We start from the raw sequence: 12,944 nt of genomic DNA, 5'->3' as shown, positions 1-12,944 counted from the left end.
TGTTACTCATTTTTCTTCACTCATCTCATTAATCACGATGATGATATTAAAAAGGTAATAGATCGTTTTATAAAGTAAGATTTTATTCTAAAATCTTTTGTCATTTTCCAGTAGTTTTAAGCTTCTGAGAGCACACACTTGTTGCAAAATATTTCTCAAACACAGAAATGTTAAACATTAACATTTAAGTAAAATTAACACTTTTTAAAAAGTAAGTTTCCCACAATCCCATACCCAGGAAGTAACCAGTTGTGTCTAAAGTTTATTCATCTCAATTTTTCAATATGGATAGATAAATGGAATAATAGACAAATTTGTACATACTGTTCTGCAATTTGCTTTTTTCATTTAATAGTATATTTGAATATGCTATTATATAGTTTATACTGACTGAATAATAGTATATATTATTATCTAGTATATAGTATATTATTCAGTCAGATAAATAATGTAAATCTGTTGTAAGTACATCCATTTACTTAATATCTGTTAATGACAGAGTTATCCTAAAAAATGTAGAATAACCAGGACTTTGTGTCAAAGGAGTTCTCCAAACTCTGAGCTTGTCTAGCACAAATGAACACTTTTCATCAGTGTTTCCAGTGCCACATCAAATTAGAATGAAAAGTTATGGCTTTTTTTAAACCAAATATTTTGGTTCCTACCTTGGAAACCTCCATTCTGCATCTGAATAGCCCTTATTGGGGGCAAGCCCATAGGGATCAAACCCTGTCTGGCTGTCACAGCCTGAATTAGTCATACAAAATCATTCCACTCTGTTTCATTCTTCTTAAGTCTCTATCTGCTACTAATAATGTACTTACTCTGGAAAAAGCAGAAAAAAACCTCAAAGCCAACATGACATGCTAAAATCATTCTCTATCCTTCCTCAAGTTTCTATCTCACTAGTGAAAGCACCATTCACCCAATTGCCCCAGCTTGAAATCATGAAGCCATTCTTAGCTTTCGCACATCATTACCCCATATCCCACCAGTCATCAAGTTTTGCCCATAATACTCCCTCAACAGTCCTCAAAGCTGGCTCTTCTTCCCCCACCGCACTGCTGTGCCCCGGCCCTCATAATCTGTCCTACTGTGATAGGTAGCACAGTACACAGGGAAATGTTCATGAACTTTGGGAACATAAAAATCAAAGTTAGCATCCCTGCTTTGCCTCTTCTGCGAATGTTTATAACCTTGGATATATTACTTAACTTCCATGTTCCAACATTTGTTAAGAAAGAGAATACCTACCTTAATTTGTAGAAACCGACTTAATATAAAGTATCCAGAAGAGAAGGTAGCACATAGGAGGACTTCACTGAATGTCTTTTTCCTTTCTCAATCTTTCCCCACCCGAGTCTATCTTGTACACTCTAGCAAAATTGTGCCCCCAAATAATAACTTCGATCAGATTGCTTATCTGTGTAAAGATACCCACCAACTTCCTATTGACTTCAGGTAGAAATCTGAACATTTTAGCATGGGAAAGAAGATCTGTCACAATCTATTCCAAGTTATCTTCCCTGCTTCAACTTAGAGCAGAAAGATAAGAGGTTCCTATGACATTCTACTCATCCGTCTCTTCTCCAGCATCCCAACACATGGCTGAACCCATGGAGGAGGCTAGATAAAAACTGATGAATGCATGCATGCATGGGAAGATGGATGAATACATGAACACATGAATGAGTAAATTTATAGGAAGACAAGATGTAAATACTTCTCTCACATTCTAGAATCTTAACAGATCTGAATTTGTAAGCTTCTGTAAAAGCAGACCATTCACTTCTAGGCATTATTCCTGTCTCCCAAATTTTCTGCCTTATACCTAGAGAAAACTTCATGCTATAAGCAGAGTACATGATTTGGCTCAGATTATAGATGAAACTGTGCTAGGAGGAGATGTTTCTTGGTAGTATTCTACAAACATTTACTGAGCAGCTGTCAAGTGTCAAGTACACTCAGAGCAGTCTGAGACCTCTTAAAGAATGCACATAATTATGTGAGCACAAAGGCTAAAGAATTAACTAGAAAAGGGGACTCTGGTGTTATGATTGTTAAGGGGGGTCATAGTGGGTGAGACTTGAAGGTTGAGCATGAGTTTAAGTAAGTCATTTAAACTGGGGTGGGGCAGAGCAGAAGGGCTTTCCAAGTGGAAAAAAAAAGCATGTCAAAGATGTAGAAACAAGAGAGAACATGCATTAAGGATTTTCCAATTAATACACTGTGGCTGTAGTTTGGAAAATATTTGGTTGAGAAGTCTATTTAAACATATTTAATTAAAAAAATATAAATAACCAAGTTGAAGAATTTGTGAAAACAAAAATAAAAGAGGGATAGCAGAAAGTGAGAAATTCCCCCAACAGATAAACATTTAATCAGCAGCTGCCTGGTGGATGATGAATGAATGACAAAATCCTTCTAGTCTCTTACTCCCAAGTCAACTGTTCTTCTATTAAGCTTCCTCCTCCACTCAAAATGAATGAATGAATGAGTGAATGAACAAAAGTTTGAATGCTTACCTAAAGGAAGGCAACTGTTGTTCTGGTGAACCCTCGGCCAAGACTACAAAAGTTTAAGAAACCGTTTTGAAATGCAATAAAAAGAATCCACATATGTTGTTTTAAATTTTTATTTGCTTACAAAAGAGAATGGAAAAAGATTTGCAAAAACTTATCTGCATATACAAAGAAATCCCTGTAGTTAAAGAGAGGAAAGCCCTGGAACATATTGCTGGATAAACTGTTCATCAGAATTGGATCTCCATGCATGAGAGCTGGTGGAAAGTCAGTATTTCACGTGAGTCAAAAAAACACTGTAAAACTAAATCTATTTTTAAAATTATCAAACTCAAAAATGTCATATTTTAACACCTATTTTTGGATACCCGTGACATTAGTTACCAAGTGATCTCAGAGATGGACAGATCAATTAAGCAAGAGGTAGTTTCTCCAATAATGTTCCTATTTTCTTACCAGCAAGGTCATTCCCATAGGGATACGGATAAATGGTATAATCTTTGAATCTCTTTGAATTCTTTTTCTGCTGGGGCTCCATTTTCTTTGAACACAATAATATCTGTCTTGTTCATTTTAGGACTCAAGAGAAAAGATTACAGGATTCAATTTGTTTATCCCAATTCCTCTTTGAGCACTCTTCTCTGGAAAGACAAATGATCTCTCATGCCATTAAAACAGCAAAAGAAAATCATTTCTATGGTGTCATAAAGGGGATTGTTTAAAAATATAATTTTTGTTAATAACAACAATAATATTAACATTATCCAAGGAAGAGATTTAGGCTGCTGAAATGGGTCCCCCAAAAGTAGCATACAAACCACATAACAACATTTTCTTGAATAAGGTTCCTTAAAAATATTCATGGTTGGTCTTCAGATTCCTCTTGAGACCATCAGATGTCGGGGCCCCACAGTTCCATAGCTTCCAGCTCATCTTGGATAGGGGTGAATTCTGGCTGATCCGGATGGGGAGCTAGAGAGGAAAAGTGGGGGTGGGGACTTGATAGGACCCAGGAACCATGAATTGATATTCTCCCCTCACATGGGTCCTTAGAGACACAGATTTGGTCAGTAAACTACAGAGATATCCTGCTTGGGTACAGAGCAGCAGCTGCCCCAATGCACCACGTCGCTTGCACCTTCCCCAGGAGGTTTCAGACGGTTAGTGAAAGGAAGAAGGGAAAGATACGTTACAGATAACGTTAGAAAACTGGACTCATAGACAACTGCTTAAATATTACATGTTTTATTTACAAAAGAAACCCTGAAAACTCCATAGAATTATGAAAGAACAATAAAATTTAAAAACCGATCTCATGTTAGAAGTCCATCACCAGGGGAGAGAGCTGAGGGGAGTGAGGTGATCAGGACAGGAAAGGAGAGCAGGGTGGTGAGGGGAAAAGGTGCCCATCCCTCTCATGTGGGAACAGGGAAGAGGAGAGACCCAGTCACGTAACTTTATTATGGAGCCTTCACATAAGGGAGTTTGGGATAAATTCTTGGCACATGATCATGTACCTCTATCCAGACCAATATGGAGCAGTCAGTTTCTTTTACAACTGACATATACGATTTGGTTAAGTGCCAATGTTATCACTGCATCGTGTTTGGAGCAGGGAGGACAAGAGGTTTGAAAGTGGGAAGGCAGGGAAGCAGATAAGGCAGGGAAGCAGGGTGTCCATTGTTAGGTGGTGGTGGCAACAGGACAGTTCTGTATCCATAGCCAATGCCCGGGCCAATGTCACTGGAGTGGAGGATTTCCACCTCAGTGCTGGTAATCATTGTAAGGGATCAGATCTTAATGAGGGACAGAGGGATTTGAGAGAACAGGGAGGAAAAAGATGAACAGAGAAAAATACATCAGCAAAACATTGACCAATTCCCCTGGTAACTAAGGTTAAATTTCTCTTGAAGCAGAAAATTTAAATTCATTGACTAACAACTTCATTGCCCCATAGCGATCTCTGCACCCCTCTCTCGATGCTTCCAAGACTGACTGCATCAGAAAAGAACGACTGCACAGCATGCCAGCATGCAGACTGCAGAGGTTTTTAGGAAGCATAATCTTTTGTCCAGTAGTTAGTGGTGAGGCAAGGACAGTGTGGCCACTTCTGTTTCTTCTTAAAACTATCCTTGGTCATCTTAAATGCATGTGGTGGGTAGGATGTACCCAAAAGATTCTAGGGAGCCTTCCTAATTATGGAGGAAAGTCTGAGTTTGAAGTTTCCCCAAAATAAGAGTAAAATGTTACAGGACATCTTGGCCACACCACAGCAGTAACATAGAATAGGGACCCCAAAAGAAGGTCCAAACATGTCTCCCAAATGACCAATATGAGGTCAGAGGCCAAGTGTAAGTAGATCACCATTTGGAAGCAAGGAAAGCTTAGATATGCTGTTATTTTGAATTTCCTCTTAAGGTTTTTAGAGGAGTAGTCACTATAGAATGTTGTACTCTATAAAAGATGTCTCTGGATAATTTAAGGTAGTGAAGAGTTCAAGTTCTACTTCCCTCTCATAACTGGTCTACCTTTGATAGTACCCCCTCCCCATGTGGTACTAACCATAGTAAAACACTGTGTTCAAAGCCCACGAGAGGCTGGCACTTACCTCCCACTCCATAGGCAGAGCAGGATGAGGGGTCACAGTATCCAGGCTGGCCAGAAGGACCTTGTGGTCCAGGCACCCCCAGGTGACCTGGGGGACCCCTTGGTCCAGGAGTGCCAGGGGGCCCAGGGCTGCCAGGCCGACTCTCCCCAGAAGGTCCTAAAAAGCATCCACATATGAAAACAGTTGGTCTTTATCACAACAAGGTGAGTTTGTGACAACTGAGAGGTAAAGTAACTCTTACAAGAAGCAGCCTTACACATCTTGACAAGGGATCATCTACCTCTCTTTATTCATTGAATTCTTTCTCTTAAACTGGATTCCCTAGGCAGAAGGTCAGACAGTAATCCCTTGTTTTCCTGGAGGTCAATGCTTATAATCATCTCAGAAAACTGGGAAGAAAAATTTATTCTTTTCAATTATCTCTTGGATATTAAAGAGAAAGGAACATTTTACTCTCAACTGTTTTCTTTATGGAGCTTTTGTTTCCCAATACAGTCCCTTATGGATCCAATGTATGGGTGTGCACACATGTACACATGTACACACACGAACACACCCAAATCTCAATCTCATGATCTAGTTAGAACAGTCATGCAAATCAATCCTGGCTTATGGCCCTAAACAATTAAAATAAATTAATCTGAGTTTGACAGACATTGTCTTGGAGGAGACAAACGACAAGTCTGACATTGGACCCAAAATACTAATCCAAAATTTCACTGGGCTAGTTTATTTACATTATTAATTGAAAACTTAGGTTGAGTGAAAATGAGAGGGAGATTAAAATTTTGGTAAATTTAAGAAGCTTATCAGGCTGGGTTTTTTGGTTTGCATGTTTGTTTTTAGGCCTGTGTTCCAATAGTGTTTAAAAGACATTCTTCAACTAGAAATGAAATTCTTCATTCCAAATAGAACTGAAATGGAAAGCGTAAACAAGTATCTCCTCCTTTTGAACAATGTGGTGGCTCCCAGATCCATCCAGTTCCATTCAATCAATACTTGCCAACCACCCATTCTGTGAAATGCATAATGCTAAATCATACAATCTCTAATAAAAGAAATATCTACACTCAAAATGAATTTATTGCATTAGGAACCTCTCTTAGAAAAAGTATATTTCAAGAGCATTATTAGAGTGGAAAGAAAAATCTGTAAAGCGTTTGACTCAATGTGGTGAAGACTGGGATTGTAAATATACAATAAAACTACAAATTTATAATTTTTAGAATGGTCATCTGGAGACCATTCTAAAAGCACATGATACACAAAGCTCAAATATTCCACAAAACATATTCAGTGAGACTACTGTGGCAGGAACTACTAGTGCTCACCTGTGTTCCTCTAGATTTTGTGTCTCCTGTGCAGTTCAGTTAGGGCTGTGTGACTAGCTCCAGACAGTGGAATATGAAAGCAAGTGCCATATCATTCTGTTTAGAAAGTTGGGACTCGTGTGCCTTCTTCATCTTTCTCTGAGGACATATGATTCATGAAGAAGCTCATGGGTTCCAATACAGAGGACAGCTACCTTACCCATATCAGACAAAATTTATGGGAGTGTGAAATAAAGTTTCATTGGGTCAATCCACTAAGTCTTTGGGCTTTATTTGTTACTACAGCATGGTGTATTCTATCCTAATTCATGTAACCCAGAATGTGCTATAACTTTTTGGCCTTTTATATTGGGAAATTTGTTTTGAATAAATTGACTTCCCCCCAAAATGAATGAGAAATACACCATTCCAGTTAGATACAAGGATGCAATATGGCCATTTTCCTCACCTGCAATGTCAAGTGAATATAAAAATACACATCTCACAGTTTCTTATTAGGTAGGAAGATTTACCTGCTGGTCCAGGGGGGCCTCTTGGACCTTGAGATCCAACACCTGGATTCCCTTTTTCTCCCTTGACACCAGTTAGGCCTGTTATTTAAAAAGAAAAAAGTTCTCTTTAAAGAGAAATTTTAGTAGTTCTGTTTTTCTGGGTTTCAAAAGTACCTCTCTGATGAAGCCAATTAAGTGAGTTGGTTTGGGGCTGTACATACTGAGACTTTTAAATTAAATTCTGACACCGGTGGCTTATGCAAAATCACATGTAGATGGTTGTGTCTGTATTTGAGCATGCTGTCTGTATTTGCTATTCAGCAACTTTATCTTTCTCCATCCTACTGAAGTGGTTCAGCCTGCCAGGAACTGGCCTGTGTCTTCACATGCAACAGGCCTTTCGATATATGCAGTTGGCACTGCACAAATAACACAATAGAAATCACAAGTGAACATGTCTAACATTTTCCTTTTGGTCCACCCTGTAATGTATCTGCAAAAGGCATGAATTATAATTAGGCAGCAAAGTTCTGAGGAACATGAGTTTCCATTAAAATCTTGGAAGCTTTAGGAAAGCCTGTGTTTGATTTGGCTGATTCAGCTCCATAAAAACCTAGACCTATTTGTGTTTCTTTTCCAGTGGGCAGACCTCTTAATCCAAATAATTTATAGTGCTATTAACAAACTATACATTTTCACAGGCAAACAACAAAGAAACATATACTCTGACACCTCATCATCCAACCAGATCCTATCACAAGATCACTTGGCAGGTAAGAGCAGGTATACTGAGGCCCAGTTTGGGGCTGCATCAGACTGGAATCTCAGTTACCCCGACTCACATCATAGAAGGTCTCTGCACTCTGTTTTTCATGTGCAACAATGTTTTGAAATAGCAGAATGCAGAACAGCATCTCTGTTTAATTACACCTACTGGGAAATTACGTCAAATTGGCAAAGCCTAGAAGAGATACATATTCACTGTGGGCAAATTAAAAGATATAACAAGCAAGATTTCACTACTTGAAAATAATCACTTTTAACATTTGATTTATAACTTTTAGAAAGAAAGGTGTTGATGTAGTGGTTTGGGGGGCGTATAGTTGGTAAAGAAGAGATTGATGAGCAACTAACAGGTTTTTGGGGGTTTTTTTTGTACACTACACATGTAATGGTTGTTCTCAATTTGCAACTTCAGTATCTTCTATGCTCCTAGCAACCATCTCTTAGGGTTAAGATACACCCTGGCATCTTTGGGGAAACAAACAAACAAAAAGCCCAGGCTGTTCTACCCACTGCTGTGTTTCCCAAACACAAAATCCTATTGCACATGGCCTCAGTGGTGTTACCTGAGCTCACAAAAGACCAGTACCTTGATGAGAGCCCAGGGCACAACCACCGTACCTGTGACCTCCTGTTTAGGGCCTGACTCTTCTCTCAGGAGCCCAGAAGGAAGACTGTGTTTTCTCAAAAGCAAAAATACCATCTCATTTGAATTTTAAAAGTACACAACTAACTTTGATTAGTCAACACTTAATGCTCTATCGCTCATCAAGTTGTTCAGACAGAAAACTAATCTGGGTAAGTCTACCAGGTATTAGTTTAGTGGCTAATTGGAGTTAGCACTTTTTAGCCAACAGTGCTACCTCACTTGTCAATGCTTGCAGCCTAAAGTACACATCTGGGAATTTAGCAGAAAATGCCTTTTCTCCTGTTAGAATTGGAGTCTCTTTCCTTACAGGGAACTACTAATTTTGAAACAATTAAAACATACTGATGATTAACACATGCTCCATGCACTGTGACTCAGAGGCCTCTTACAACCTCACAGTGCCTTAACAACACAGGCTTCTCAGTGCCTGAGTCTCCACAAGTAGAAGACATAGATTTGGCTAAATAGGATCTCCAGGAAAGAATGCTCAGGAACAACTCCCAGTAGTATTTCTTGACTTACCTTTTGCTTATTCCTAAAGAAAGCAAATGTGGGGAAGATCGGGAGTAGAAAATCTGGTAGTTTTAATTTTCTAATTATGTAGGAAAAAATAAGTGGAATTTGATAATATCTGTAACACAAGTCAAGGAAAGAGAGGAAGAGCCTCACAAAAATAGTCCAGCTCCTCAAAATGTTTTAAAGAAAAAAGAGTGTACAGATACAATTATATATTCGCAGACAATTTTGGACTATATTATCCTCGAAGTTATAGGTTCCAGACAACATAGAGGCTAATATTTGCCCATGTGTTCCCTTACAGTTCTCCTACTGAAGGAATATTCATGTCCATGACAACTGAACTTGGTTAGAGAATTCTTCTTTTTTTTTTTTTTTTTGGGGGGGGGGGTAAAAACATCATGCTAAAAATAAATATTTAAGTACCCAACATGAAGATTGAAATTAAAGGCTAAGCTTAGAACTTCAGATTTCTGAAAATAGATCCAGATATATTTTTGATAAGCCTCATAGCCCTGATTAAAAGGAGAGGAATCAAGTGTCCTAAAACATCAGTCTGCGACTGTCCATGAGATGCCTGAGGGCAACGGGGACATGAAGTCTTTCTGTACAGACAAAACACAGTCATTGCACATATAAATCTCTTTTGTGAGGACCCAACACGGGGTTACTTGTTGCTGAGATGAGGTCACCAGAGCTGAGTGCCAGCGTCCTTTATACAAAGGCATCGAGACTCAGAAGACTCATGGGATTCCCAAGTGCAAGAGATATCCCCTCCTGAGAAACCCTCTCACCTTGTCTGCATCCATAACTACTCATTCTGCAGGACACAACTCAAAACTTTTCTGTAACTATAACAGGCAGAACCACGATGGATTCATGAAGGCAAGGATTATCTATCTTATTCATGGCGAGATCCTCAACACTTTCTTCCATTTAATACATAACTGATAAATAATTGTCAAGTGACCTAATGAATGAACGAATAAATCAATAAATTAATTATTTGCTTCCATATTTATCTATGCCTCCTTTGGTAACACTTATCCCACTTCATTGCTTATTCTCACGTCCATCTAGCCCCAAATGATGAGCCTGTTGACTGTAGGGTCCATGCCTTATTTATTTCTCCAGCATCAGATCTAAGCAGAGTCTCACAAAGAGCAAGTGGCCTGGCAAATTCTAGAAGACTAACTGAATGAATGAACCCCTAGACCAACACTCAGCTGCCTCCTATACACATGCAGGAACTTTGAAGAATCGACACACAAAATCCCTTAGGCTGGAGCTTTGCTTTGACTGTCACATTCCTGGGTTATATGAACACTGCTTTTTCTAACAGGTTCCATGCACGGTAACGTCAATTACTAGCACCTTTTTAGAGATGGACATAATTGGCTTCAATTAAGTTTAAGGTTTTGCAATTTTTTAAAAATGAGTATAGCTAATATAAATGAAAATCGAATTTACCAAAAATATGTTTTAGCCAAAATTATAAAAGCCTCAGTTTTCTGTGGCATTATGAAAATATGTAGAAAAGAGAAGCCTCTTCATCTTTTTTCCTCTCTTTCTTTCTTTCTATTATTTTTCTAATAAACTGTCTTTTAGAGCAGGTTTGGGTTTACAGCAAAATTGAGCAAAATGTACAGAGACTTCCCACATATCCCCTGTCCCACACATGTACAGCCTCCCCCAATATCAACATCCCCCACTAAAGTGGCACATTTATTATATTCCTTTACTCTTAAGCACCTCATCAGAAACCATTCCAGGCTGCCTGATTGTGTTACTAGGAGGTAAGGGAGACCACATTTCAACCTCGGCAGATTGGCGCCGTAGCCTCTATGCTTAACCACCGCACTCCCTGCCTCTCCACTCTAAGCTGGACCTGCAGGCTGTGTTTTCAGTCTTGTTTGCTGTACTTGGGCCTTCCTGAGCAGCCTGCCAAATCAGTCCGCATGTTCTCTCTGGCTCCACACTCAGCAATCAGCTCTGTGTTTATCACCACATTTCCTCAGCTACTTTGCTCAGTTCACACACTTGCCCTCTGCTCTGAGCAGGATTCGGGGTGGATTTAAAGAGGATTTATCTTGCTCACACTGACTGCATGTCCAGGCCTGGCCCTTGGTTGTCTGTTTCCTATTTTCTTTGGCCTGTTGGCCTCCGAGTTGGGAGATGTTACTCATTTCTATGGTGCCCTGAGCACACTGAGCACTCCAGGCTGGAGTCTCATGCTACTCCTTGGAGCACAGTCACTCCTTTTTGATCCCAGACACTCTGAAGAACTACCAGGATTTATGCCCAGGCAGATATGCATGGCCTGGGAAGTGCTTTCCTTGTAAGTTTACCAAAAAGTCACAAGACTGTGGAACAAGGCTTCAGCTGTGTTATTATATTGTCTGTTGCCTGGGAAATGCTGGTGATGAACTGTAAGCAGAGTCTTGTCTCATTCAATGTATGTTTGAATGCCTACTAGGTGCAAGGTACTGGACCTTGTACCTAGTTACAAGAAAGCAGATTAATTGGATTCAATTCAACAAGAATTTTATTTACTTTGCCAAGCTCTGCTATTTCTACGTGTTTGGTCTGCAGAACCAGCATGTGGGGCTCCACATTTTGCAGTAAGGTGGCCAATGCTGGAAAATACATAATTGTTTTAAAAGTAAACAAACATTGCAAATGATTGCTAAAGGTCTCTCTTTCCAATTGCCTTTTTCATATAACAACTAGCCATCTACTAGGTCTTTATGATTCAGGGCCCAGTTAGGGAAATATAAACCACTCTCTATCTTTCCAGCAGAGAGACTTTAATACAGAGACTTGACATGAGTGAAGGAAAGGCTTAAAAGCCAAATAAAGATGCAATCCATAAAAAACCAACAGCAAGAAACCACTATCTCCCCTAGGAGTTCAAGGACAATGGGAAAAAATGGTGTGATGGGAACCCAGAGCCTTGGGCCTTCTGGTAAGATCTAGAATCACAGGGAGAGATTGTCCAGTGGAAGCAGGAGCACAGAGGGGTTGTAGTCACATCTGGAGTTACACAGGAGACAGGGGTGGGGTTGAGGGGAGGAATACCTGGACCTTCCCCCTCTTTGTACCCCCCAATCTTCCCCAATGCCTCCCATTGGCTGATCCTGCCTAGGCAGAGGGCAAAGGAGCCTGGAAACAGGGACACACACAACAAAAACAGGGAAAAGGACAAACTGAAAGCAAACTGGCCAGCCCAGTGCCACATCAGGCACTGAGAATAGCTACAATAAAATATGAGAGCACGGAATTGAGACATCTGTGGGAAATCACAGAGGTCTTTCTAGTATGGCTGCCCCCCCAAATGAAGTCTAGAAGAGCAAGCATTAGACACGTAAAGAGGCAGCAGATGGGTATTGTAGCAGATGCAAGTGCATGTGCAGAGACTTGCAGGTGAGAGCCAGCAGGGCACGTCTGGAGAGCTAGAATAGGTTTGGTATGGCTTTGGCAGCTTCAGGTTGTAGAGTGGTAGAATATAAGGCTCGTGTAGGCCAGGTCATGACAAGCTTTGTATACCAGACAACAAAGTTTGGATGTGTCCCTTCACTTGCATGGGCCCCCTTCAATACCCCCTACCTAGTTTTGTGTTTGTAGCATTGTACTCTTTTTCTGAAAGGCAACTCCAGGTTGTTTAAGCTTTAGGCCCCACCAAACCTGGATCTGTGGGTGCTACAAAGCAATATAATTAGTTAAGGCAGACTGGAGTCCTGCAGAGCTCAACTCCACCAACAAACACTGTGCTAGTCCCATAGAAACGCCAGAGGAAAACGTCTTGAGTCATTAAGTGGGGCTACTCAATGATCAAAGGAATCCACTACCCAGATCAAGATCAAGGCAACAGGAGAGCAGGCACTTAAGGTTTTTCTATCAGTCTCTATCAGATGAGAAAATAGGCAGAGGGTCCTTTGATATTTTGGCATAGACACTTAAATTTGGACAGTAAGAGGATAGAAGGAAGTACAACAGGGAGGAAGGAGGTGAGGTAGGGATACTGGAAGCTGAAAAGAAAGAAGA

The 12,944-nt window shown here is 40.0% G+C and overlaps 1 protein-coding gene across 2 annotated transcripts in view; it reads right to left on the bottom strand.

Moving 5' to 3' along the window:
• Window positions 1-3,227: 3,227 nt before the first annotated feature.
• COL14A1 (collagen type XIV alpha 1 chain) overlaps window positions 3,228-12,944 on the bottom strand; it is a 213,435-nt gene continuing 203,718 nt past the window's right edge. The window contains exons 46-48 of one of the 2 annotated variants that reach the window (XM_063079077.1): window positions 6,974-7,051; window positions 5,131-5,286; window positions 3,228-3,494 (exon numbers count right to left, since the gene is read on the bottom strand). In XM_063079077.1, coding sequence (XP_062935147.1) covers window positions 3,415-3,494; window positions 5,131-5,286; window positions 6,974-7,051 — 314 coding nt within the window. In that variant the 3' untranslated portion in view covers window positions 3,228-3,414. Of the gene's footprint in view, window positions 3,495-3,830; window positions 4,319-5,130; window positions 5,287-6,973; window positions 7,052-12,944 lie in introns of those variants that run through there. The other variant, XM_063079078.1, reaches the window with a different exon arrangement.

Source organism: Cynocephalus volans, chromosome 15 (assembly GCF_027409185.1).
Source record: "Cynocephalus volans isolate mCynVol1 chromosome 15, mCynVol1.pri, whole genome shotgun sequence".
Lineage (NCBI taxonomy): Eukaryota > Metazoa > Chordata > Mammalia > Dermoptera > Cynocephalidae > Cynocephalus > Cynocephalus volans.
The sequence above is the reverse complement of the archived record's forward strand: the minus strand, read 5'-3'. Positions and strand labels throughout refer to the sequence as shown.